The 27,544-nt window shown below is 39.4% G+C and overlaps 2 protein-coding genes across 5 annotated transcripts in view; both read left to right on the forward strand.

Annotated features, from left to right (window-relative positions):
• Positions 1 to 22,077, forward strand: part of LOC306881725 (rho GTPase-activating protein 29-like) — a 44,018-nt gene extending 21,941 nt beyond the window's left edge. For 2 of the 4 annotated variants that reach the window (XM_079435959.1, XM_079435961.1), the window contains 17 exons: positions 757 to 912; positions 999 to 1,063; positions 1,653 to 1,763; positions 1,854 to 1,934; positions 2,020 to 2,187; positions 2,586 to 2,723; positions 3,266 to 3,456; positions 3,806 to 3,978; positions 7,078 to 7,209; positions 8,103 to 8,201; positions 8,670 to 8,833; positions 8,922 to 9,110; positions 9,203 to 9,340; positions 16,673 to 16,899; positions 17,157 to 17,427; positions 17,512 to 17,614; positions 20,139 to 22,077. In XM_079435959.1, coding sequence (XP_079292085.1) covers positions 757 to 912; positions 999 to 1,063; positions 1,653 to 1,763; positions 1,854 to 1,934; positions 2,020 to 2,187; positions 2,586 to 2,723; positions 3,266 to 3,456; positions 3,806 to 3,978; positions 7,078 to 7,209; positions 8,103 to 8,201; positions 8,670 to 8,833; positions 8,922 to 9,110; positions 9,203 to 9,340; positions 16,673 to 16,899; positions 17,157 to 17,427; positions 17,512 to 17,614; positions 20,139 to 21,079 — 3,347 coding nt within the window. In that variant the 3' untranslated portion in view covers positions 21,080 to 22,077. The remainder of the gene's footprint in view (positions 1 to 756; positions 913 to 998; positions 1,064 to 1,652; positions 1,764 to 1,853; positions 1,935 to 2,019; positions 2,188 to 2,585; positions 2,724 to 3,265; positions 3,457 to 3,805; positions 3,979 to 7,077; positions 7,210 to 8,102; positions 8,202 to 8,669; positions 8,834 to 8,921; positions 9,111 to 9,202; positions 9,341 to 16,672; positions 16,900 to 17,156; positions 17,428 to 17,511; positions 17,615 to 20,138) is intronic. The other 2 variants (XM_079435960.1, XM_079435962.1) reach the window with 1 other exon arrangement.
• A 3,019-nt stretch (positions 22,078 to 25,096) lies between these two features.
• The window catches only part of LOC306881257 (retinal-specific phospholipid-transporting ATPase ABCA4-like), a gene marked incomplete at its 5' end in the record, with an annotated part of 41,913 nt that continues 39,465 nt past the window's right edge, over positions 25,097 to 27,544 (forward strand). The window contains 3 exons of the mRNA XM_079435263.1: positions 25,097 to 25,162; positions 26,905 to 26,998; positions 27,161 to 27,302. Of these exons, the coding sequence (XP_079291389.1) occupies positions 25,097 to 25,162; positions 26,905 to 26,998; positions 27,161 to 27,302 (302 nt within the window). The remainder of the gene's footprint in view (positions 25,163 to 26,904; positions 26,999 to 27,160; positions 27,303 to 27,544) is intronic.

Consider the following 27,544-nt stretch of genomic DNA (forward strand, 5'->3'; position numbering starts at 1 on the left):
AATCTATCTTATCACATATTTTATGTGCCTCAGAGCAACAGTAATGCAAACTTCAACAAAGTTTTCTAGTTAAACAAACCACACATGAAAAGTGTTGTTTTAGCAGAGAGACAGATGATATGTACTGACACTGAGCTCTACACACCCTGTACCTTCACACTCGTGTTGTTTTTCATATAGTCTAACATTCTTCTTGTTTGCCAAATGGTTGACATTCTTTGGGGTTTTTTTGGGCGTTTGAGTGAGGAATGGGAACCACATGTGGCTTATTGGGCGGGGTGCTTGGATTCGGCGCAGCTGAGTTGCGTGTCAGTGCATTTGACAAAGGTTAAGCACAGATTTTACGAGATGATCTCACACGCTCATGCCATGCAATAAATCGTACTGTACATACATCTAATGCTACCACAGATTAGTGTCAGTTTTAGAAAGACCTCTTTTTCTTTTAAGTCAAGGGGATGGTGGAGAGTATTTATTCCTCTTAAAAGCAAGTTTGCCACCCATTTCAGGGCTGTCGCTGCCTTTAACAAAGCTGACTTGTAAAGTTTGCCTTGTAACTGTTGGCCTATAAATCCTGTAGGGCGGTAACATTTAAAACTAGATTTTAAATGACAGTTTTAGAGAGCGGAGAGACATGGTTGAGGAAATATAAATGTCTTCAAAGGGTACCTCTGTGCATTTTCAACAATCTTTTTAAACAATGTGGAGCATTTTTTGGATGTGTGTTTATTTGCTGTGTTCTGTGTGTGTTTCTAGATCTTGCTCTGTCCCCAGAACTGTCCTCTGTGGAGCAGGTGGACCTTCTTCTGCTGAAGAATGACAGTGGAGTAGAGTCAGCTTTGCTCTATGCCAAGGCCTGGTCCAAATACACCAAAGACGTGCTGGCCTGGGTGGAGAAACGCCTCAGCCTGGGTCAGTCCATTCTTAAAGCCTGATTTTTTTGTTTTGTCTCAACTGTTGAACTTTAGTGTTTCATTTGGTGTCTCTGTATTTGACAGACATGGAATGTGCCAAAAGCTTTGCCAAGATGGCAGAATCCGCAAAGGCAGTGGCAAGTCAGCAGGTGATGGTCTTTTCTTTTGATAAAATGTGATATATGATGTACTACCATTTAGATTTTTGGGAACATTTTTGAAGGAAATTAATTATTTTATTTGACAAGGACATAAAATGAATTAAAAGTGAGAGTAAAGACATTTATAATGTATTTCTATTTCAAATACATACTGCTCTTTTGATCTTTCTATAAAAAAAATCCTGAAATTTATTTTAATGGTTTCCATAAAAATATTAAGCAGCACAACTCTTTTTTTTTATCAACAATAAAAAGAAGAAGAAATGCACCAAATTATTTCTTAAGATTAATTTGATGCTGAAGACTGGAGTATTCAATTTTGCCATCACAGGGATAAATAGGAATACATATATTAAAATAGAAAATAGTTATTTTGAATTGCAGTAGTATTTCACAATATTGCCCTTTTTAATGTATTTTTGATATAAAATAAATAAATACATAAAAATTCAGCCTTGTGAGCATACAAGACTTCTTTCAAAAACATTAAAAAACTAAATCTAACCAATCCCAAGTTTTTAAATGGTAGTGTATTTGATTTTTGGCCTATTGTGTGACTGTGTTTCTTTATCTAAAGGACTTTATGCCGTTCCGGGATATTTATGTCTCTGCTTTTAAAAATGAGATTGAGTACAATCAGGTTCTGCTCCAAACAGCTGCAGCTCTACAAACCAACAAATTCATACAGGTATGATCAGTTATATCTGCCGTACACTTGTAACTAACTATTTAACAAATAAGTTCCTTTAATTCCACATAATTCCCATAATACCAACAGCCACTGCTGGCCCGCAAGAACGATCTGGACAAGCAGAGGAAAGAGATAAAGGAACAATGGCAAAGAGAACTAAAGAAAATGGTAGATGTTATTATTTGAATTCTTTTAATTTTATCACTAATATTTCTTCACGACTGATAGTGCTTAATAACCCACATGTTTTCAGAGCGAGGCTGAGAGCACTTTGAAGAAGGCTCGGCTGCTGAAGGTGCAGAAGAGGGAGGAGTACGAGAAGGCACGCAGCTCCACCAGCCGCACCGAGGAGGAGCAGCCAACAGCAGGAGGCAGAACTCTGGAGAAGAAACGGAGGGCGGAGGAAGAGGCCCTACAGAAGGTACTGCAGAAACTGCACTATAACTCTAAATTCAACTCCAACAGGGTCACAGACTGCACAAACACACACACCCTTGAGTTTATTGACCTTGTTTATTGGGCATCAAAGTGGTGATGAGAAACACAGAGTTTGTGGGGATTTGTTTGATATTCCTTAACGTCTGATGTACTGTCTGAAAATCAGGCCATATAATCTGTTGCTATTACAACCCAGACACCCAGCAACTGCATAGCATCACATCTTAGCAAATGTGAGCGTTTTAAAAAAAAAACATTTTTGCAGTCCTGTTTGGTGCCGCTGGTGGCATGGAAATTACACACTAGCTTAAAACAGGCTAGGAAAATCACTATCCTTTTGTTTTGTTTTTGGCTGATTGTCTGTTTTTGTGGTGAATTTAGGCTGAGGAAGCGCAGGAGCAGTATAAAGTGTGTGTGGCCGATCTAGAGGCGAAGAATGTCAGCCTGTCAAACGTTAAGAGTGAGATCCTCGCTCAAATTCGGAAGCTGGTCTTCCAGTGTGACCTGACCCTCAAAGCGGTCTGTATCCACGTCACAGCAACACTACAGCACAGTTCAAAAGTGTTTGGGTCTGTATGATTTTTCAATGTTTTTGAATAAAAAAATACAGTAAAATTTTAAAATATTATTACAGTTTAAAATAACTGTTTTCAATTTAGTATATTTAAAAATTTAATTTATTCCTGTGATGGCAAAGTTGAATTTTCAGCAGCCATTACTCCAGTCTTCAGTGTCACATGATCCTTCAGAAATCATTCAAATATGCCTATTTGCTGCTCAAGAAACATTTATTATTATTATTATTATTAATGCTGGAAACAGTTGTGCTGCTTAATATTTTTTGGAAACCATGATATGAGTAGAAATTTCAAAAGAATAGCTATTATTTAAATTACAAATCTTTTGTAACATTTTAAATATACTTACTGTCACTTTTGATCAATTTAATGCATTCTTGCTGAAAAAAATAAAATAAAATCTTACTGACCCCAAACTTTTGACCTTCTCCATGAAAATAAATACCATTATTGCATACTGACTATTCTCAAAAACTCTCGCAGGTGACAGTGAACTGGTTCCAGATGCAGCAGGCTCAGACCCAGCCTCTGCCAGTCAACTACCAAGCTCTAAGTGAACAGGCCAAAAAGTATGAGCCAGGCCAGCGCTACTCTGAGTTTGTGTGCAGCCTGCCCAAAGAGCGTGTGTGGCTGGAGTCTCTGTCTCAGGACATCGCAGCTTCCTCAAAAACGGGGTAAGTCCACACTCAAGTTTCCGTGTGGGCCAGAGAGAGGCTGCATTGTTTGCATCTTCCTCAGGAAGAATGATGAACGAAACAACGGTCGGTGATAGCGTGTTGTTTATCCAGAAGTTCTGCGCTTCATAATCGCTGCCCCGTGTAAACTCTGCTTTTCAGCTTGACCTCTGAATCACACCCACGTACAAACATGCTGGCCAGTGCTATAACCTCTCTTTACAGTGCATTCAAATCTCACGCTTTCCTGTTGAGTAATCCATTTCACAACCAGCAGAGATTTTGCTCAGACTGTTTTGCCTGCGGTATTTTAATAAAGCGTATTTTAACAAGTGACTTTCCTTTCTAGAATGTCCCTTCATAAGAGGTCTCAGAGCAGCACCCGCTCATCCCATGGGAACCTGTCACAAGGCTCTGTAACTTCTGCAGATAACCACAGCATAGATGGAGTTGAGGGTACCGTACAACCTTGCAAGGCCAAGATCGCAGAGAGACGGTCCAATAGCAGTTTAGACATGCGAGGTAAGAGTCCCTAAGGATCTAGACGGGCAACTAAAATTTGTAGGTTTAAAATAATCAATTTATTGTTACACTAAATGGAATGAAAACAATAATGACAATAATTTGAACAGATTTCCCTTACTTTCATTGTTTGGACAAACAGATAGTCCTGATCCAAACTCACATTGAGCCTAAGTTGCAACGTCAGGCTGCTCATGCAGATCTCATGCAAGTCTTTGGGTGACGTCAGCCTACTCAGCCTTAGAGACCTATGAAATCCATTTACATTTTTTTTCCCAAATTCTGTTAAAATTTTTAAAAGTTTTTTTCTGTTTTTAAATTTTCTGGATTCCGTTTTTTTTTTGTGTGTGTGTGTAACTTTTTCTATACTCTGGTTTAATGGTTAAATTAAATGTTATTCATCAGAAAGCATGTCTAATTAATTTAAATCATGAAGCTTAGAATATTAAACAGCACTTTTGAACTTTTATTAAAAGTTTAACAATTACATTTTTAAGGCCCTGTGAAATATATGTTTTATTTTTTTCTCAAAATCAGTTTTATATATATTTTTTTTCTTACCAAATTCTGTTTTCTATTAATATTTTTGATTCCATTTTAATGTTTTCATTAAATATTAATAATCAAAAGGATCTCTAATTAATTTATTTAAAAAGTATGTATTTAAATAATTATTTATTCATTTATTATTTGATCTATTTCTTCTTTTTTTCAGAAATAGTGTGTTGTGTATTTACATTTTTCTGATAAATGAATTCTGGTAAATATTCCTTAAAAAATAACGTTTTAAAGAGTTAGTTCACCCCAGAAATTAAAATTAGCCTGTGTTTTACTCACCCTCGAGGACATTTTTGGGTGAACAAACCCTTTAATAATAATTGTACTATTATTAGTATTATCGTTACATTAAGTAATATTTTTGTCATGGTTTCTTCAAGTTAAACCAAACTTTTATTTTGACGGGTTGCTGTGAAGACCTTTTAAAGGGGACCTATTATGCAAAAATCACTTTTATAAGGTGTTTGAACACCGTTGTGTGGCTGCAAACAACCAGCCTATAATGGTAAAAATCCACCCACTCATTGTTTTATAATCTAAAAAAAATCATAAACAGCCTCTCCAAAAGAGCTGTTTCAGATTCTCTCTCTGTTCACGTCACCGAGGGGAAAAAGTCCCACCCATTTGTGACGCTGCCCTATAAGCATAGACACAGCCCTGAGTGAGAAGCTGCGATCCACCTCCCCCATTACTGATAACTTGCTGTAGCTGCTGGAGATATACGTCAGCGACAAAGAGGCATTTCAAGTGTTGTGTTTTGGGATGCACTAATGAACATAGGAGTCTCCGTTGACTCCCTCCATCTGAGCCGCTGAGGACACTGTGGTTAAGTTTCATTGTCTAAGGAAATGTCCCGGAAAAAATCGGTAAAGTCCCCAGTATGTGTAGGGATCAATACCAACGCTTTGTGCGCAAACGTCAGCTCCAGACAAAGTAAGTATCACGCATTTGTTTTCCAAATTGCCCTTCTGAAAGAGCTTCTTGGCACTCTGTAAGGCTAATGATGCTAAAGCTACCATTGTCTCTGTCTGTTTTCAATGGTGCTGCCTTCATGAATGATCGTGAATAGGAATGTGGTGATTAAAAGTTGCATATGAAAGCAATGTGAGGCGATCGCTTGAGTTTGTTGAGCTCATAATCACGAGTGGGTCTTTATAAAGTTTGGATAGCATGCCATGCACCATGAGATCAGCTATGTTGTTATTTTTATCCCGCCGTGCTCCCTGTCTGTGTAATTCACAAACGCAAATTTATTATGCACAGTACAATCAGATGACTGACTTTGAAACAGAGTACGTTTTCTGTAAAGATAACAGGCTTGTACTAATAGGGGAATGTTTATTTGCAAAGGCTAGCACTGCTATTGCGGAGCATGAGCTCTTGAAGCTCCGCCCTCTTCTGCGGGAGCACCAGCTCATTTGCATTAAAGCAACATACTCAAATACAGAGCGTTTTGGCTCATACCCTAAAAGTGGCAATTTTAACAAGCTATCAAAAATGATCTGTGGGGTATTTTGAGCTAAAACTTCACATACACACTCTGAGGATATCAGAGACTTATTTTACATCTTGTAAAAAGGAGCATAATAGGTCCCCTTTAAGTCTCTTGTTTGTATATGACGATAGTTTTACTAAAAAGAAATGGTGAAATGCTCATGAAGTGACTCAGAAAGTATGTTTATGTGTTCATGTACCCATATATTGAGGCGGCAGAGGCTGAAAACACTGCGAGCGTCACACGTGCTTCAGTATGTGTGTAGTAAACAAACCCGCGCGTCTGCGCCATTCATTCACACAGAACATGCAGGATTCATATTTAAATGGTATTTTTACGGCTTAATATTCACAGACACTAGTCCATATCACGTTTTGATTTAAGTGTAGTTTACCTACTTTTGATGCATCCATCCAAAATTTGGCAAATTCCGTGAAATTCTGCGTTATACAGTTCCATTTTTATGACTGGATTCCACAATTACGTCTACATTTTCTGCTTCACAGAAATCATTGGGCCCTATAACCTGCATTTGTTAGACTCTAAAACTCCCAGACATTTATTTTCTTCCCACTTAAACAAGATCCTGAGATGTTTGGCACTATTAGGCACATTATTAGGCACATATGTTTGGCAAGCTTCAGCATCCTGAACAGCTTATTAGTTTTGTAGCTTGACACGTCCACTGTGGGTTTTTACCCAGCATTGGCCATCCACAGCTTGGGCAAAAGCTGCCAGCAGTCAGGAATAAGGCCCAAGACCCAGATCGGCCCTCGGCTTCCAAAAAGCCCCTGTGCTGTGACATCATCAGCCTGTTGGATTACAGCCTGAGCTCACATTTAATGCAGCATCCACACTAGATGACTAAAATAAGCACAAAATTCTCATGTTTTCAGTGATGAGAACTCTGAACTGAATAAAACATGTAGACAGACTGATTCTCCTAACTCCTAACACACGCAGGATTTTCTCCCTCAGTTTTAGGAATAGAGATTTCCTAGATGAAAGACGAAAGGTAATTCTGAGGTTAATTCTGTGTGTTGTAGCATTAAGGACGCAAGGCTCCCAGCGGGCCTGGAGCTCAGGCAGTGCCGGTGGAGGAGGGATGTGCAGTGACTCAGAGAGTGCCGGAGGAAGCAGTGAGTCTCGCTCAATGGACTCCCCCACAGCTAGTCCAGGTACTTTTTCTGGTGTCAGCAGATAGCATCCTACAACACATTTCACAATATGAAGTTAATCCCCCACCAAAATTGGTTTAATGTATACGTTGGCCAATATGTTTGACGTTTAGTTTACATCAAATCAAAGTCATGTCAAGTTTTTGACTTAATTTTGATTTGCATATTTGACCTCTTTCTTGATGTCAATTTTGATGTCAGTTTGATGTCTTTTCAATATCAGTTGACCCCTGGGTTATATCAGTGACCATTAGATTATTTTCTATATATTCTATATTATTTGTTTGTTGTATTGTTCTTGCCAAAAATAGCCTTCTGTGCTGGCATTAAACAATATACTACTACTATTGCATATTTTATTCTATTTTATTTGCCAAAATTAACAAAAAATTTAAAATATATTTTTCATTAAACAACATGCAACATAATTTATTATGTGCAGTAATTACTGGAAATTCTACAGATGTTGTGACAGCTATAAATCATGCATACCACAAAGACTCATCTACATCAGCCAGCTAGATAGTAACATATTTACATCAGCCGATTTAACAGAATGTGCAAAACAATAATGTTCACAACATTAAAGAAAAAGCAGGCATAAAACATGTATGTGATCAACAGATTGTTAGGACATGAGAATGTCTGCTCTGGCCTAATCAGGCAAGTTTTGTCAGATGTCCTTAAATGTTTTACTCTGGCCAGTTGCATCAGCCATTATAATTGACAAGTGCAACGTGTTTAATCCAAAAAAATATTTCCTCTAAAAAATATTGCTTGTTTAGGCACGTTTGTAAGTTTTGCGTGTAAAGTGGTTGACCTAGTTCTCAGTGGACAGGATGGAGAAGTGCTCTGCAGGACGGAAGTATCTAATGTGTGTGTTCGTTTTACAGGGGATTTCAAACGCAGGCTTCCCAGAACTCCCTCAACTGGTACCATGTCTTCTGCAGATGACCTGGATGAGAGGGAACCACCCTCCTCATTAGATAATGGTTGGTAGTACAGACCGAATAGTGTGATTTTGAGTGTCTGTGTTCATAGATGTGTGGTGACACCTCAGGTTTGTGTTTATTATGCAAGTGCTGAATTCGTCGCACCCATGTTTTTGCTTTCAATACAGCTGCGCAGATGGGCTGGGTGTTGACATTGGCAAAATGCCACAGTTGGCAGTTCCTGACTCTCCACCAAAAGTGTTACATTTCAGTAATAATTGCTGAAATGTATAGTAAATAATAAAGTAGGGAAATACATTTGAGGAACTGGAGAGAAGGTCATGCTTCCTCAAAAGTACTAAAAGAACCATTAATTAAATAGTAATGCAAGAGTCATGAACGTTCTTTCAATTCCCATCCCAACTCACATTTAAGACTCTTGATGATCCTGTGGCCACACCAGAACATAATTTAAAAAAATAATTTAGCTATTAAAACTTGTTTTCTTGTTTCCTTTTCTTGTTTCAGGCCTTTCTGAAATGGTGATGGAAACGGCCAACTCTCCCGGCCCTTTTCGTAATGCTCAGATGTCAAAAGCGGCACAAACTCACAAATTGCGGAAACTGCGAGCACCTTCTAAATGCAGAGAGTGTGACGGGCTGGTGGTGTTTCACGGGGCTGAATGTGAGGAGGTACGGTCATCATCATCAACACCCACATCTGTTCTGTTCACATTGTTAATTAGAGCCGGTTGTCATTCCCTGATCTCTTTTTACATAGTGCTCTTTGGCCTGTCATAAGAAATGCCTGGAGACTCTTGCCATTCAGTGTGGTCATAAGAAGCTCCAGGGCAGACTGCACCTGTTCGGGATTGACTTCGCCCAAGTAGCTAAGAACAGTCCTGACGGCATCCCCTTCATCATCAAAAAATGCACCTCAGAAATCGAGAGTCGTGCCCTGAACATTAAGGTGAAGAATCGAGATGCAACTGAAAGGAATTTGTTTAATTCAATGTTTGTGAGTCATTTTGTAATTGACGCCTACTTTCGGTTAATTTCAAGGGCATTTATCGGGTGAATGGGGCGAAGTCTCGTGTGGAAAAGCTGTGCCAGGCCTTTGAGAATGGAAAGGACTTAGTGGAGCTTTCTGATCTCCACCCACATGACATAAGCAACGTGCTCAAGCTTTACCTGAGACAGGTGTGGTGGGACAAATAATCCCAGTTTCATCATGTCTATATGAAACTTGACATAATAGAGTGCAACAGTGTCCGCCCGCTTTTTGGTTTCGGAAGTATTTTTCACATAGGAATTGTTTCTTTGTTATAGAGTTATAAGCCATGAACCAAAGCAACCAGCTACAAGGTGAATCACAGCATTGCAAACTTTGTTCTTGAAAATCTTACATACAGGTCCTTTTAAAAAAATTAGCATATTGTGATAAAGTTCATTATTTTCTGTAATGTACTGATAAACATTAGACTTTCATATATTTTAGATTCATTACAACACAACTGAAGTAGTTCAAGCCTTTTATTGTTTTAATATTGATGATTTTGGCATACAGCTCATGAAAACCCAAAATTCCTATCTCAAAAAATTAGCATATTTCATCCGACCAATAAAAGAAAAGTGTTTTTAATACAAAAAAAAAGTCAACCTTCAAATAATTATGTTCAGTTATGCACTCAATACTTGGTCGGGAATCCTTTTGCAGAAATGACTGCTTCAATGCGGCGTGGCATGGAGGCAATCAGCCTGTGGCACTGCTGAGGTGTTATGGAGGCCCAGGATGCTTCGATAGCGGCCTTAAGCTCATCCAGAGTGTTGGGTCTTGCGTCTCTCAACTTTCTCTTCACAATATCCCACAGATTCTCTATGGGGTTCAGGTCAGGAGAGTTGGCAGGCCAATTGAGCACAGTAATACCATGGTCAGTAAACCATTTACCAGTGGTTTTGGCACTGTGAGCAGGTGCCAGGTCGTGCTGAAAAATGAAATCTTCATCTCCATAAAGCTTTTCAGCAGATGGAAGCATGAAGTGCTCCAAAATCTCCTGATAGCTAGCTGCATTGACCCTGCCCTTGATAAAACACAGTGGACCAACACCAGCATCACTGACTGTGGGTACTTGACACTGGACTTCAGGCATTTTGGCATTTCCCTCTCCCCAGTCTTCCTCTAGACTCTGGCACCTTGATTTCCGAATGACATGCAAAATTTGCTTTCATCCGAAAAAAGTACTTTGGACCACTGAGCAACAGTCCAGTGCTGCTTCTCTGTAGCCCAGGTCAGGCGCTTCTGCCGCTGTTTCTGGTTCAAAAGTGGCTTGACCTGGGGAATGCGGCACCTGTAGCCCATTTCCTGCACACGCCTGTACACGGTGGCTCTGGATGTTTCTACTCCAGACTCAGTCCACTGCTTCCGCAGGTCCCCCAAGGTCTGGAATCGGTCCTTCTCCACAATCTTCCTCAGGGTCCGGTCCCCTCTTCTCGTTGTGCTGCGTTTTCTGCCACACTTTTTCCTTCCCACAGACTTCCCACTGAGGTGCCTTGATACAGCACTCTGGGAACAGCCTATTCGTTCAGAAATTTCTTTCTGTGTCTTACCCTCTTGCTTGAGGGTGTCAATGATGGCATTCTGGACAGCAGTCAGGTCGGCAGTCTTACCCATGATTGCGGTTTTGAGTAATGAACCAGGCTGGGAGTTTTTAAAAGCCTCAGGAATCTTTTGCAGGTGTTTAGAGTTAATTAGTTGATTCAGATGATTAGGTTAATAGCTCGTTTAGAGAACCTTTTCATGATATGCTAATTTTTTGAGATAGGAATTTTGGGTTTTCATGAGCTGTATGCCAAAATCATCAATATTAAAACAATAAAAGGCTTGAACTACTTCAGTTGTGTTGTAATGAATCTGAAATATATGAAAGTCTAATGTTTATCAGTACATTACAGAAAATAATTAACTTTATCACAATATGCTAATTTTTTGAAAAGGACCTGTATATGACGAAGGTGTATACTTAACAGCTTTAATAAGGGAAACAGCTACAATCCCATGAAGCATTGCAAATAACATAATCAAAATAAAAACAATGGATAGATATAAAACTATTGATTTAAAGATGTTGATTGTGTATAGAAACAATATATTTTACATACAGTGGCATGCGAAAGTTTGGGAACCCCATGCAGAATCTGTGAAAATGTGAACAATTTTAACAAAATAAGAGAGATCATACAAAATGATGTTCTTTAGAAATGATGTTCTTCATTGTTCTTCAGAAAAATCCTCCGTGTCCTGCAGATTCTTCAGTTTTCCAGCATCTCCATATTTGAACCCTTTTCAGCATATTTTCAAACTGAGGACAATGAGGGACTCAAGCACAACTATTAAAAAAGGTTCAAACGCTCCAGAAGGAAACATGATGCATTAAGAACCGGGGGGTGAAAACTTTTAAACAGGATGAAGATGTTCAAATATTTCTTATTTTGTTGAAATGTCATTTTTTTCCATTTAGTAGTGCCCTTCGGAAGCAACAGAAGATACTTGCATGTTTCCCGGAAGACAAATAAAGTACAATTTATCTTAAAATTCAAAAAGTTTTCACTCCCGGCTCTTAATGCATCATGTTTCCTTCTGGAGTCCCTCAGTTGTCCTCAGTGTGAAAAGATGGATCTCAAAATCATACAGTCACTGCTGGAAAGGGTTCAAATATGGAGAAGATGCTGGAAAACGTCTCAGGTTACGTATCTAACCATGGTTCCCTGAGAGTAGGGAACGAGACACTGCGTCCTCTAGGGGTCGCTATGGGGGACACCTCGGCTTGACCGGTGTCTTGAAGCATACATCTAATCACGACAATAACATTGGCCGGCGACAGCCTATGACGTTACTACCTGCGTGGCCACAGTATAAAGGGGCGCCGGGAAAATACGTCATTCACTTCTTTGTCTGAAGCTTGCGTCCGAAGCATGGCACCGAACCTAGAGGACGCGGTGTCTCGTTCCCTACTCTCAGGGAACCATGGTTACATGCGTAACCTGAGCCGTTCCCTTTCGAGGGAACTTCGTACTGCATCCTCTAGGGGTCGCTATGGGGAACGGAATACCCACGCCACCATGCTGACGGGAGTGCAAGCCAAGCACAAAAGCCAAGCACTAAGTACCAACTCTACTCGGCTAAGGGAGTTGCCCTTGGGACAGTACGACGGCTGTCAGTGACATTATACCATTTGGCCAAAGGCCAGAGCTGCATACCCCAGAACTTACCTGTTAGGGGCCGGGCCTCCTGGACCCAGGGTAGAGCTCAGAGGCTTGGAATCAGAAGAAGAGATTCCTTTAAGGGGATACAACCAAGCGCTTAGGATAGTAACTAGGGCTGCAACAACTAATCGATAAAATCGATTATTATCGATTATGAAAATCATCGACAACGATTCTCATTATCGATTAATCGGGTCTGCCCACAGTGCACGTCCAACTTCAGCTGGTTAGTCAAATTACGGCACTGAATAATGCATTTCTATGGACAAAATGCATCTAAAAATAGTGGAGGAAACAGAATGAGATTCTGCCGGAGAAGCACGTGATCCAAGCTGCCCAAAACATGATAATTCTTTATTTTAAGCTTTAAGTTAATGCATAAGAGTAATGGCTTGCCCTGTCAGGCGCTTTGACAGATGCGTGTGCGTCCTCAGCGCAAAAACGTTCGGTTTACGGTCATATCCTTATCTATAAATGCCACAAATTCACGCGAGCATTTCCATTTTTGCATAAAGGTCCGTCCTGACAGTCTGTGTTAAGTTTAAAATACCGAATGAGGGCCGGCGCGGCGGGCGCGCGCACGCGCGTCAGACGGACAGAGCACAGTAGAGAGGGAGACAATTAATAGGCTTTTCAGCGCAAACATATCCATTGTGCTGAATTATCTGTTGTTGAAAGTTAATTTAAGGTTTAAAATAAATTTAAATATTTTATGAGGGTAGGAACTTTAAAGGGATAACAGCGTGTAATTGTCTGTCTGAATATAAACATGAGACGCTCCATAACGGCCTTTTACAGGATAAAGAAATGACGAGGTGACTGTGATCAAAGTAGTTCCTGCAGAACATTACTCTTACCTGTTGGTTAACACTGAGTTTGTGTTTTTATTCGTCTTTATTATTATCTTTATTATTTAAATTTTTAATAGAGGTTTAAACTATATTCAATTTTTACAATGCTTAACAAATTTATGTAAGTTTTTTAACAATGTGTTTATGTAAGGTTTGTGCCACTGCTGCTCTAAAGTAACAGTATTGGTGATAACCAAAATAATTTTTCGGCTTTCTGTACTGGTTAGTACTCCAATATGTGTAAGCTCTTTAGTAACAGTAGTAGGCTATTTTTAATGCTATAATATCATTATTGCTGTTATCTATGAAAGAAAACCAGAGCACTTATTTTGTTTTGTATTTTTTATTTGAGTATTTTTTTTTCGCGATACCCAATTGCAGTCAAAAAGTACATAAACAATACCAGCAAGAATGCAAGCTGTTATGAGGACATTTTTTATTATTATGTCCAATAAATGACAATAACATTTTTAAATTTAAACAAATTTTTGACAAATTTCTAAAATATGTTTTCTCTTTATTATGATAAGTGGTCTAATAAATTAAGCACTGTATGTTTTCATAGCATTCAGTTGTCACGTTTGTTTGAAGGACATTGGGCAGAATGTGGAATAGTGTTTTTTTTGTTCAATATTTTTTTAATCCGATTAATCGAAAGAATAATCGGCCAACTAATCGATTATCAAAATAATCGTTAGTTGCAGCCCTAATAGTAACTAAGTCTTGGCCTGTCATCCAGGGACTACTGCTTGCTCTGCAAGAGCTCGCTGAAGGAACTGTCTCAACAGATCCTTGGTAGCAACACCCTGTTCAAGTAGTATCACTGGGGATACATAGGTAGAGTGGGGCTGAAGGTGAAACCGGGGCCTGACCGACTCTAAGAATGGGCACGAAGCCGCAGCGTGTAACCCATACCTTACAGGATTTTAGAAAGGCTGCAAAACACTTGGTGTGCGATCTTACCACAACGTGGCTTTCAGAAAGTGCGCAGACATGCGTGCGCACTTACCATATCATGGATTTGAAATATTCTCGGGAGGGAGCAGCGTGCTCATAGGTGACCCTCTATGCTGAGGGGAGCAAAGCTAGCTCTACCAACAAGGAGAGCAAATTTACAGGGAGGCAGAGAGAAGCCTAACAACCTGAAGTTGCTGACTCACAGAGCTGAATTCTTTTCAGATGCTCTACCATGGCTTTAGAGCTCTGGAGAGCGGAGAACTTAACGCTCAGCATGAGAGGGCACTCCGCACATACATAGGTAGAGTGGGGCTGAAGGTGAAACCGGGGCCTGACCGACTCAAAGAATGGGTACGAAGCCGCAGCGCGTAACCCATACCGTACAGGATTTTAGAAAGACCGCAAAACACTTAAGTGTGCGCTCTTACCATAACATGGATTTGTAAACACCGTCTTTTCAAATGCTCTGGAGGGAGCAGCATGCTCATAGGTGACCCTCTATAGTGAGGAGAGCAATACTAGCTCTACCAAGGCAGAGCTCTGGAGAGTAACTCAGACGCTCAGAAGGGAGCGGCATGCTCATAGGTGACCCTCTATAGTGAGGGGAGCAATGCCAGCTCAACCAACAAGGAGAGCTCGGGAGGGAGCAGCGTGCTCATAGGTGACCCTCTATAGTGAGGGGAGCAATGCTAGCTCTACCAAGGCAGAGCTCTGGAGAGCGGAGAACTTAACTCTCAGCATGAGAGGGAACTCAGACACTCAGAAGGGAGCAGCATGCTCATAGGTGACCCTCTAAGTTAAGGGGAGCAATGCCAGCTCGACCAACAAGGAGAGCTCGGGAGGGAGCAGCATGCTCATAGGTGACCCTCTATAGTGAGGGGAGCAATGCTAGCTCTACCAAGGCAGAGCTCTGGAGAGCAGAGAACTTAACTCTCAGCATGAGAGGGAACTCAAGACGCTCAGAAGGGAGCGGCATGCTCATAGGTGACCCTCTATAGTGAGGGGAGCAATGCTAGCTCGACCAACAAGGAGAGCAACCTAACAGGGAGGCAAAGAGGGGCCTAACAACCTGAGGCTTCTGAATCACACAGCTCCGGGGAGCGGACAACCTAACTCTCAGTATGAGAGGAAACTCAGAAGGGAGCGGCATGCTCATAGGTAACCCTCTATGGTGAGGGGAGCAATGCTAGCTCGACCAAAAAACAGCCTACCAGGGAGGCAGAAGGTGGCCCAACAACCTGGCATGACTGCTAACCGGAGCTCTAGAGAGCGGAGGCCTAGCTCTCAAAATAGGAGAGGGACTCAGACGCTCAGTTTTGGGAGCAGCGTGCTCATAGGTGGGTTCTAGGGTGAGGGGAGCACTGCTGAGCTCAACCAACAAGGACAGCAACCTGACAGGGAGGCAGAGAGGAGCCTAACAACCTGAAGTTGCTGCTCAACAGAGCTCCAGGGGGAACAGGACCCAGTGAGAGGAGTCCTCAGACCCTCGACCGGGAGTGGCAGGCTCAAAAGTAACCTCTAGGTGAGGAGAGCATTCCCAGGCCTGACCAACAGAGTGACTCAACAGGGAGGCAGCAAGCGACCAACTTCCTGGTGTCACTGCCACAGAGCTCATAAAGAACCTCCCGCAGTGAGGTTTTGGAGCACTGCCATGTTCAGAGCGGCACTAATCACACAATATTTCTTCCATATTTTAATTTTAACAAAATAAAATTTTTAAATTTCATAAATTAAAAGAAATTAAATTTGGGTGAAACTTGTATACTGTTTTTCATACTTTATTACTTGCGAAAAAAACTTGAAACACAATTTTAAATAAATATAAAGAATGGCATTGATTTTATTTTTGTTTGACTTTATTAATAAAAATAGTATGTTTTTTAATTAGCATGTTTTTGTGTTTTGCTTTGGTACTGAAATTGGTACCGAGAACCGTGGATTTTCACTGGTATCGGTACCGAATACTGAAATTTTGGTACCGTGACAACACTACTCGGGACAGTACTAAATAGAAAATAACATGCATTTTGTATGATCTCACTTATTTTGTTAAAATTATTCACATTTTCACAGATTCTGCAAGGGGTTCCCAAACTTTCGCATGCCACTGTATATTGCAAAATATATATGTACACTGATATTTAAGTAGTCTGACAGCACATGGAAAATGACTTCATGTGACTTTCAGTGCTTCATGAAAGTGGACAGGCACTAAAATGTTCTTTTGCCGTGATTTGCTAGTTGCGATTCTGTTCGATCTAGATTATATCACCAATTAACAACCTTGTAGCGCATTGTAGGTCTGTCTTTAAGGGTTTGTAAGTTAAAAATCAGTTCCTTATGGAGAAAATGAATGAGATTTTTCCTGCCAAAACCCAGCTGTTGCACTCTATAGGGTTCCATTGCTGTTCATATTTTGATGATTTAACACTATCTAAAACAGAATTCAATTGTCTTTCAGCTGCCAGAGCCATTGATTCTGTATCGGTATTATAACGATATCATCGGGCTGGCAAAAGAGACTCAGAACATGGACGAGACTGACTTGACTAAAGAGAAATCGCCTGGAGAGAAGCTGTGCATCAGTATTGAGCTTAAAAGAGTCCTCTTCAAAATCAGAGACCTCCTTCGCCAGTTTCCTGCGGCCCACTACAAAACCCTGCAGTTCCTCATCAACCATCTGCACAGGTACGCTAACACAAACCATTAACCAAACCGTGTTTAAAAAGCTCATATAGCAAAGAAGCAGGAATCCGTTATTGGGATCTGTTGTTTTTTTTGCTTGTTGCTTGATGTCTTTAAATGTGTGGGCAAGAGCTGATAAAATGTAAAAACTGTAACTTGAATGCAATGTAAGTCGCTTTGGATAAAAGCGTCTGCTAAATGCATAAATGTAAATGTGTTTAGTGAGAGTGAAATATAATTTATCACTCATTGTTCTGCAGAGTGTCAGAGCAAGCTGAGGAGAACAAGATGACCGCTAGTAACCTGGGTATCATCTTCGGTCCTACACTCATCAAGCCCAGGCAGTTGGAGGCGGAAGTGTCTCTGTCCTCTCTGGTTGATTACCCCCACCAGGCCCGCATGGTGGACTTGCTCATTAGGCACCACCATATGATCTTTGATGTCCCCTTGAGCCCTGTGTCTCCTACCAGTCCGACAGCACCACAGCCATCACTCAGCCGCCACTCCCGGTCTCTCATGGATATCAAAGAGGTGAGCTGGGCCAGAGAATTAAAGCTGGACTTTTTTTTGGAAATATTAGAGTTTTGATTTCTGATCTGTTTATCCTTCATACAGAGTGCAAAAGTCTACAAGAGACACTCGTCTGTGATTACCTCTGCACAGCTGATGGAGGAAGTGAAGGAGATAAAGACAGGGGACAATAGAGCGCAAACACCTGGTTAGTATGATTGTCTCTGCTCATCTTTGGTTTTAAAGTTAACATGAAATCAATACTGACCCCCTTGAAAAATAGATCATATTTTTTGTCTGAAAGCATAGCATGAAAAATAGATAATATTTTTCATTTAAATATGTTTTGAAAATATTCTTAAGTAATATTGATGTGGTTTTGTTAAAATAAATAATGTATAATAATGAGATACAAATTAAACTAATTTTTCATATACAGTAGGTTTACTTAACATGAATACATTTATTTAACATGTTTTGTTGGTTAACAATAATGAGACCGAGGTATTTAATTAGGAATGCTGTCCATTTAAGACGGAAGGCATGCATGTAATACTGACACACATACAGTTTTCACCCACCTGTATAATTAAGCCATAACCGACTGTATTTACGTGAGATACTCTGACGCTACACGATAGACATTTGGACTGCTGTGTGTGTATTTGAGCACTGAGAACTGATCACGCGCTGTAGAGTGAGACTGAAGAAGTGGTGAGTCCGCGAGAGAGAGCACTTCTATTAGCGCGATTCTGCCTATTCTTCACTAACTTCTAAGTTAATCGACAACAAATTGTGACTCCCGGGAAAAACGACACATCTGGTCACCCTATCCCTAACCTTTCGGGTGCTGAGGCCATTGTTTCAGATCGCTAGCTCGCGTTTTGGTAGCCTGTTCGTTTTGGCTGCCATACTGAGACTAGATATGCAAACTCCCTTTATGATCCAATGACAGGGACGCACATTTTGAAAGACAAGACAGTTAACTTAGCCTATAGGATGTATTTTGAATGTCCGTTAGTCCTCAAATAACATTCTAGTCCCGTCTCGTCTTGTTAAATTTCTCGTCGGCATAAATTTCTTCATAGTTTTTATCAACAGATATTGGTTTTAGCTCATGAACGAAAAAATGTTCGTTAACGAATATTTTCCGTTGTCGTCTTCGTTGACGAAATTAACACTGCTGCAAATTGACATTAACTGATGTTATGCAACTAAAACCTGATTTTTTTTTTTTTTCCCCTCTTGCAATAAGTCATGGCAACAGATGTTGCTAGGCTTACCTATATTGCAGCCACTGCACTAGCCATTATTTTTAACGTATAGGCATGTATATTTAGTGAAGCAGCGTTAAGAGCCGCATTCTGTTGCAGTTTTGCAAAATATTCCTTTTTCCAATTGCCTGAAAAATCACCTCACGCAAACATAAAAACTTTTTGCGATATATCAGAGTTTTTGCAAAATTTACGTGTTTCCATTAGGCGTATTTTCAATTCACAATTTCAGTTTGCGCATTTTGAAGGGTAATGGAAACGTGACAGTAGTTTTTCTATAGTTTGTAAAATTTGAGAATTTTAATTAAAGGTGCCATAGAATGCATTGATACAGTATTTTAAATTGTTCTCTGATATCTACACAGAAGGTATGTGGCTTAGGTAAGGGCAAAACATCTCCAGAAACGATTTTACATGTCCATTTACAACCCTAGGATCTCCCTAGAATGAAACGGTCTGTTATTGGCTTATTTGGCAGGGTCATGAATAATAATGAGCTCTGCTCTGATTGGCTGTTTCACAGTGCTGCTCAATGTTGAGCTCTGCTCTGATTGGCTGTTTCACAGTACGGCTCATCAGCAAGAAGGAAGCACAGGGAGGAAAATATATATTTAAATACTTTCTCTCGCAGTTATATCGTCGGGTAATTATACTGTATATAAAACGCGGGCATCAGGGAGCCGTTATTAATATGTGAGGCATTGAAACTGCTTTTGAACGATCCATCGATCGCGTTATAGTTTCACTTTCAAGAGACGCGATCACACAAACTATGTTTACATTATGGAGCAACAGTACTTACCACACATTTCACAAGATCAGATGCTTGTCAGTGGTGCTCAGGATCTGTAAGTCATTCGCCATCATCCTCATCTCTCCTTACTGAGAGTGAAATCTTATGTACTGTAACAGGCTACTGCTAGCAAGGAGCTAACCATGTCCCTTTAGTGGCTCGCGTTATTTGCTTTCTGTGCCTTTCTGAACACAGACACCAACCCATCCCTGCACTTCACACCCCCTGCACGGCCTGGAACATAACATTTATTTTGTTATTTTCGCTGTTGTCCGCGCTTGTTTATTTACAATTTATTTACGGCTTAGAACAAGGGCGGGTTTATGCAAATGTTGGGGGCGTAGTGATCCCGACTGTTGCGTCACAGTCGGTGTTATGTTCTGATTCGCCTGTTTTTCAGTGGTCTTTTTTAATCACGAGATTTACATATGAAGGAGGAAACTATGGTGTTTGAGGCTCACTGTATGTCATTTCCATGTACAGAACACTGTTATTATTTAAATATGCCAGGGTAAAGACAGTTTTTCATTCTATGGCACCTTTAATGAAAGTGGGTAAGTATAGTAATAGCAAAAATTGTGGGCAGAATTTGAGAGTAATATTTTAATGTCTCTTCTAAATTCATAATTTGTATAAATTAAGTTTAAACATATTTTTCTTATCAGCAGGTAAATGCTCAGATGTCAGTGGGGTTGGCTCAGCTCCTGTAGACGTGCAGAAGGCCACATCTGTGTTCAGCCAGCCCGGTGCCAGCAGCCAAGTGGTGCAACTACGTCCTCCGCGCACCAAGCCAGCGTCTCGGCCCATCAGCATGCCCGTGGAGCGACTGCTCAACGAGCGCAACAGTCGCAACACAGAGGAGCATGAACACTCGCAAGCCGCCATTCAGGAGACAACCGAACCGGAGAAACCTTCGACACCACGCTTCACCAACTATTACAGAAACCCCTTCATCGACACACAGACGCTGAGGAGGACCTGGGACAGACAGTACAGGCACTATGATGTGACACCCAGAACTGCTATGATAGTGGCCAACCTGCCATCCTCTGGTGTGCCAAAACCGTCGGAAATTAGCGTTGTACCCCAAAGCAGCACCAGTAGAAAAGATGGTACAAGCCAGTACAGCGGGGCTCCGATATCCTTCCGAGCGCCACGGACACTGAAACCCCCTCCCGGAACATTCTATAGACCTCCATCCGTAAGCCAAATCAGGTCATTTGACTCGCAGGCAAAAACCCTTTCAACAGCAACAACCACTACCACAGGAGCTATATACACAACAGCTATTACCATATTTACAACAGCGGCCACATCAACAGTTACGACAGTTTCCACAGCCATCACGACTCCCCCAACAACACCAACGACTTCAGTGAGTATCGGTCTAACGGCCAAGCCGACCTTTACAACAGTGATGAGTGCTGTATCAGGAGCAGAGGAAGGATTGTCAGAGAATGACTCCATCAGCCCCATCACACTCTCTCCGTCTCAATCTCCAAGCTCCAGCGCAGAGGAGCTCAGCCCTACGGACGCCAAACCCCTCTATCAGAGACGCAGTCGCCGTATGGAGGAGCTAGAGAACCGAGAGGCCCATTTTGTTTAGAAAAAAAAAAATAAATGCCCTATTGGACAGATCTCTTGTTTCGCTTGGTACAGTATCCTATATGTGACACTCAGAAAGTGACTGATTCCTCCACAGGCCTCACAAGGTCAATTTTAATAATCTAGTAGATCCATCTACGGCTTTTTGTGTATGTATTTGTATGTAAACTGTCATTTTTGTGCTATACTGTATATATGAAAATTGTTTTAATATCCCTTTGAGAAAGGGCAAAAATATTAGAAGAGAGGTGAACCGTCTCTATGAAGTTTTGTCTCTTTAAGCTACTGTTTGAGCCAGAAATATCACCAGAGGTCCAAAACATTTGTGACATTCGCTTCTCCATAAGTGAGCACTCTTTTCTGTTATTTTCGGATGTCGTCTCTGAACGTTTATGCCAAATGTGTCTTATTCTTATTATCTCCTTCACTGTGATATGATGAGACACTTCTATATCAGTGAATAATCAGCTATGTTAATGTGTTTATAAAATCAAAAGTTCTATGTAATAATTGTATAAACACAAAAGAAATGCGTATAGTATTGTCTGTAAATTCATGCCATCTTGCTCATTTTGATGCACTTGCTAAGCCTAACTTTTTAACATACATTCATCACTGCCCTTGCATGATGTAATGCAGTCACTGTTGGCTGTTTTGTTTGTTTTATAGTTCATCTCTTGGAAACACTCCTGCTTGTGTGTGTTTTGGCTGCGAAAGTGCATCTGTTTCTGTTTTAGTTATGCATTTGTTTACATTTTTTACACATAACCTGCTGCCATAAACATACATCTATACCAACATTTCTTGAAGACATGCAACATGTTTGCAGATTAAATATTTAGTTAAAACTATTTTCTGCTCTTTTTTTTTTTCTTTCATGTTTTGTCCATTCAGTTGTAAAAGTGTAAAAGACGAAATGTGGTTTGAGTCCCTCCAAGTGTTGTTATTGTTAACTGAAACGTATTATTAAAAATGGTTTGCATTAAAATAGAAATATTGGATGAAAAACTTTAATTTAGAGCTTATATATTAGATAATGAACTAAGAAAACTTCAAAGAAAAATAATAAAATCTGAAATTAATTTAAAGGGGAAAGTTCACCCAAAAATGAAAATGCTGTCATTAATTACTCACCCTCATGTTGTTCCAAACCCGTAAGACCTCCGTTCATCTTCGGAACACAAATTAAAATATTTTTTTTTTATGAAATCTGAGCAGACCCTCCATAGACAGCAAAGGGTCCTTACACGATCAAGGTCCAGAAACATAGCAAGGAGATTAATAATCCATGTGAAATCATGGGTTCAACCGTAATTGTACGAAGCTACGAGAATACTTTTTGTGTGCAAAAAAACTACTTTATTCAAATTCGTCTCCTCTGCGTCCCCCTAGTGCCATTTTGGAGAATATCCACTGGATGGAAACTGCTTACACTCTTCTGTGTTAGCCTCATACCGGATGTGCTGTTTTCGTTCAAATCAAAGCATAAATATACGCAGAAGACGTATCCGCGCCTTGCGGCTGACACAGAAGAGCGTATGCAGTTTCCATCCAGTGGAAATTCTCCAAAATGGCGCTACGCTTACGTAGAGGAGACGAACTGTTGAATAAAGTCGATATTTTTGTTTTCTTTGCATACAAAAATATTCTCGTAGCTTCGTAAATTTACGGTTAAGCCCCTGATGTCACATGGATTATTGATGATCTTGCTACGTTTCTGGACCTTGATCGTGTGACTATCGTGTGACTACCCTTGCTGACTATGGAGGGTCAGAGAGCTTTCAGATTTCATCAAAAATATCTTAATTTGTGTTCTGAAGATGAACACACTCACGGGTTACATGAGGGTGAGTAATTACTGACAGAATTTTCATTTTTGGGTGAATTAACCCTTAATAGTAATATTAGTATTAAATATAAAGAAATATAAAAAAACTTTACTAATACACAAAAATTAAAATATCTGATTATATAAAAATCAAAGCTCATTCAGAATATTAATAAATACTAAATACACCATGATTTTCTTCCCCATTTTTCATCTGCCAGATAAAATTTGTATGCTTGATCACTTAGAAAAGTAATAGTACACCTCTTTCAAAAATAAATAAAAGCACAATTTGAAATCATAGTGGAAGAATTGTTTAATACTTAAAAAAAAAAAAACAGTAATAGAGAATTCCTGCCTTAGCAAGGTGAGGTGAGCATTTAATCAGGTGAGCATTTAATACTTCATGTCAGGTTATTTTGGGGGAGGCCACACTTTCTATCCAGTGTCCTGATAGCAGAGGGTGTTCTTGCCTGTTTGTCTGAAACTGTCCCTGACAGGCTCTCCCTCCTCATCCCTAATTAGCCATGTCACCTGAGCTCCAGCACAGAGCTCATCCAACAAACACACAACACTCAAGCAGAAGACATCAAATATATCACACAATCTCCAAATGTCCAAAATTCACAATATAACAACACACACCATCAATATTCCGAAATGCCTCCCCAGTCTCCCACATGTACATGTAAATAAACAGTCATGTTAAAATGGAGGGCTTTGCTGATGGCCATGTTAACCCTGCAGATTAAACCAATCAGATTAGTTGAGTCAGTCAGAAGCAGTAAGTTTAGCTGCTGTGTTTCAGGGACAATCATAGACTGTAATTATGCACTTTTCTTCGTGAATGATAAGGAACTCATATTTCTTCAGCACTGAGGTAAGTACCATTTGTTTTCAGGGAACACTATTTAACTAGCTGCTAATTAGCATGTAGCCTATATTACTGGGATGCTAACTGTTTATTAGCATTTAAACACATTTTAATGCCTTATTCATATTCTAGATCCCTTAACCTTTCCCAATGCCTAAACATAACAACTACCTTACTATTAATTAGGTGCAAAATAGGAGTTAATGAAAGCAAAGTCTCAGTTATACAAGTTATACAAATTTAAAGTGAATCTGTTTCCTAATCTAAAATGTTACCGATTTAAATCATGATTTGTTTGGTCAAATCAAAAAGAATTGATTGTGTCTTTTTTTAATAATACTTCTATTCAGTAATTTAATCAAAAGTGTCAGTAAATACATTTATGCTACTAAAAGTTTCAAATAAAGGCTGACCTTTTGAACTTTCTATTTATTTAAAAAAGGAATAATGGCTTTCACAGAAAATATTAAGTGTTTTCAACATAATAGATGTTTTTTTGAGCAGCAAATCTATTAGAATGATTTATAAAATATCATGTGACATTGAAGTAATGACTGCTGAAAATTCAGCTTTGCAATCACAGGAATAAATTACATTTTGAAGCATATTAAAATAGAAAACAGATCATTTACATAGTAATTATTAGGGTTTTTACTGTATGTTTGGTCAAATAAATAGCTTTGGTGAGAATAAGAGGCTTTCAAAAACATTACAGTACTGTATATTCATGAAGGGTTAAAGTTGCTGGCCTTTGTGGAGGATATTGCCATTTAATATTTTTGAATATTTGATATTCAGGCCTTTGATATTCATTTAACTATTAAGATCAAGAGTTTGTGCAATATGTCTGTCAAAAGAGACTGTAAGATGAGACATTTGTATCTCTGAACTGAAAGAGCTTTAATCAGTGTTTGTGTTAAAAGACTGTGGAAAATTAGACGTCTGACGGACATAATAACAGCTCTGTCTGAGACTGCTGTGCTGTTTTGGTCCTGCTGTAGTAGTCATTGCTGTGGCTCAAAATAGTTCAGTGGTTCAATGCTAGGCCCAAATTTTCCTTTAAAGATTTGTGACCCAATTTCACATGACTAACAAACAAAGTCTTCAAGCAACGTTTCACTAAAACAGCTGTTTTCATTAATAAAGACTAGCTGTCTGAAATCATGTGTACAGCTCTGCTAATGACATTCATCTGTCGTTTGAATTTCTGTACATCAGCTCTGCGAGTTTTCTTTTAGTTTGATTGTGAGGGTATGTGATGTTTTGGCAGGTTTGTTGCAGCTTGTTGACCCCCTCACGGGGGTTAAGTTGGAGCCATGAACACAGGCAGCCAGGTCCGTCTGCTTCTCTGGAAGAACTGGACGCTCCGCAAGAGACAAAAGGTACAATTAACCCATTCACTGGGACACAAAACAGTCATCATCACGGTCTGTAGTTTCTAAAGCCTGAAAACAGCTTATATTTAGAGCACTCTGTTTATATCATAAACAGAAATTTGGTTACAGGATTTAGGCAATGAGGTGTGACATACCACACAAAACCAAATATAAGACCCTGAAACTGAAAAGACAGATTGTTTTAAAGGTGTATTTTTAAACCTCTGCTATTGTTTGTTTAACAATAACGCAACATTTTACAATATGGCTTAATTCTAGGGATGATACATTGATATATTGGCATCAAATCGGTTATTTGCATTACAGTTGATATTGGATGTTAAAGTTTACATTTTGCCTATTTGTCCAGTTAGACTACCATCTAATGCTCATTTTATTGCTTGAGTTAATCTTTTACAACATTATAATTGAATCGCATGTTATTGAATACATTTATGCAAATTCATAGGCCTACCTAAATATCCAGCTGTTATACTATACTTTATAAAGTCGATGCTTAAATTCAAAAAGACTTTAATACTCAGTGTTTTCAAATTATTTAGACAAAATAGTATAGATTTTAAATTTTGGCCAAAACTTGAAAATTATTATCATATTGCTATTGTACATCCCTATTTAATTATATAAGGTTAATGCATTATGACATACCATGGAACAATAATTTATTACAGCATTTATCTAGGCCCATACAGACAAATAAATTCCATTATTAATGTGTTAATACAGAATACTTACAATTAATTGTTGAGAATGGGGGGGGGGGGGGGGGGGGGGGGGGGGCATGATTCAGTTTACATCTTAATTATAATTGTTTTGACATTTTAAATTATAGTTATAATTATAGTTTTAGTATTTGTTTGTATTTGTATAGTTTGTTTTAGTATATTAATTTGTACAACGTGACATTAACATTAATTCGCTGTAAACTACATTAATAAATGCTGTAAAAAAGTACAGTTTACTGTTAGTTCACAATACCTAATGTATACAACCTTTTGGCAAAGTGTTGTTTTTGCCATTACTAAAATCCTACATTCAGATCTGACACTCGCATCAACAAAAAAGTTTAAAGGTCAGACTATTGAGTATGCACAATCCTGTAAAAACCTTGGAAATTGATGCAAAACTGAGCTTTGAAGCTAATTGCGCAGCTGTGTGTTAAAAAGGTCACCAGCACTTCCCACACTTCCACATCGAACGAATTATCCTGCTTTTATTGAATCATTTTTTTCCTTTTCTTTGGTTGCATAGCTTGGTCGCATATCCTTAAAAGCGAGAAATTCCTTGAATCATATAGTTAAATAGTCTAGTCGATTGGTTGGTGAATCAGAGTTGGAAGCAGCATCCCTGTATTCGGTACCAGACAGTTAGAGCGAATGGCTACTTCTATTTTAAATGACGACTCCCACCCTTTGTACAGTGAGCTTTTTCCCTCTGGATGGAAGTTTTTAGTCCCAGTGTGTAAAACAAAGAGGTATAAAAACAACTTTGTTCCAACTGTTTTAACTGTTAAGTAAGCTGTAGGATGGTGGAGTTTTGAGCACTTGTATCATGTATAATGTTATATTGTTGTGTTGTATTATGTTCTTAAATGTGTTTTGAAATGATGTGTCAAGGATGGATGTCACTGTCATTTTACTGCAAAACAAATTTACTTGCAGCTATAAATAAAGTAAGCTAAGCTGACATGTTTCTGAATAAATCGCTCTCTTGTCGTGTGCACACAGATTCGCTTCCTGGTTGAGATTCTGTGGCCTGTGTTTTTATTCATTGGGCTTGTGTGGCTCCGAAAAGCCAATCCTCTGTATCGCCAACATGAATGTAAGAATACACATTATAGTATCGTTACTTTAGGTACAATTTCACACTCTTGTGTCTGAGCCAGCAATTGATAATTGTATTCAGAAAAACAACACAGCTTGAAAGTTCATTAGCATCTGTGTGAGGTGCCTGAGGACTTACTCATCATATCTGTAAATACAGGTCATTTTCCCAGCAAGGCTATGCCCTCAACGGGAATCCTGCCTTGGATTCAAGGGATTTTCTGCAATGCTAATAACCCATGTTTTCGCCATCAAACTCGAGGAGAGTCACCTGGGGTCGTTTCCAACTACCACAACTCCATGTGAGTCAGACATGAGTCTTCACATCTCAAATCTGGAAGATTTTCCTATCTTGCATATTTTGTGTTGTAGGCGTCCAGAGATATTCCTCTGACACAATTCAGTTTGTTGGAAAAATGACTCTTCCAGTGTAGAGGAGTTTTGCAGAATGTCAAACAGCTCGATAACCAACAGTTGGGATTGTAAATTTAGTCTTATCCCATTTTTTTTGAGTTCATGCCATAAAATGTTGGGAGATGTTTGT

This window comes from Barbus barbus, assembly GCF_936440315.1.
Source record: "Barbus barbus genome assembly, chromosome: 15".
Lineage (NCBI taxonomy): Eukaryota > Metazoa > Chordata > Actinopteri > Cypriniformes > Cyprinidae > Barbus > Barbus barbus.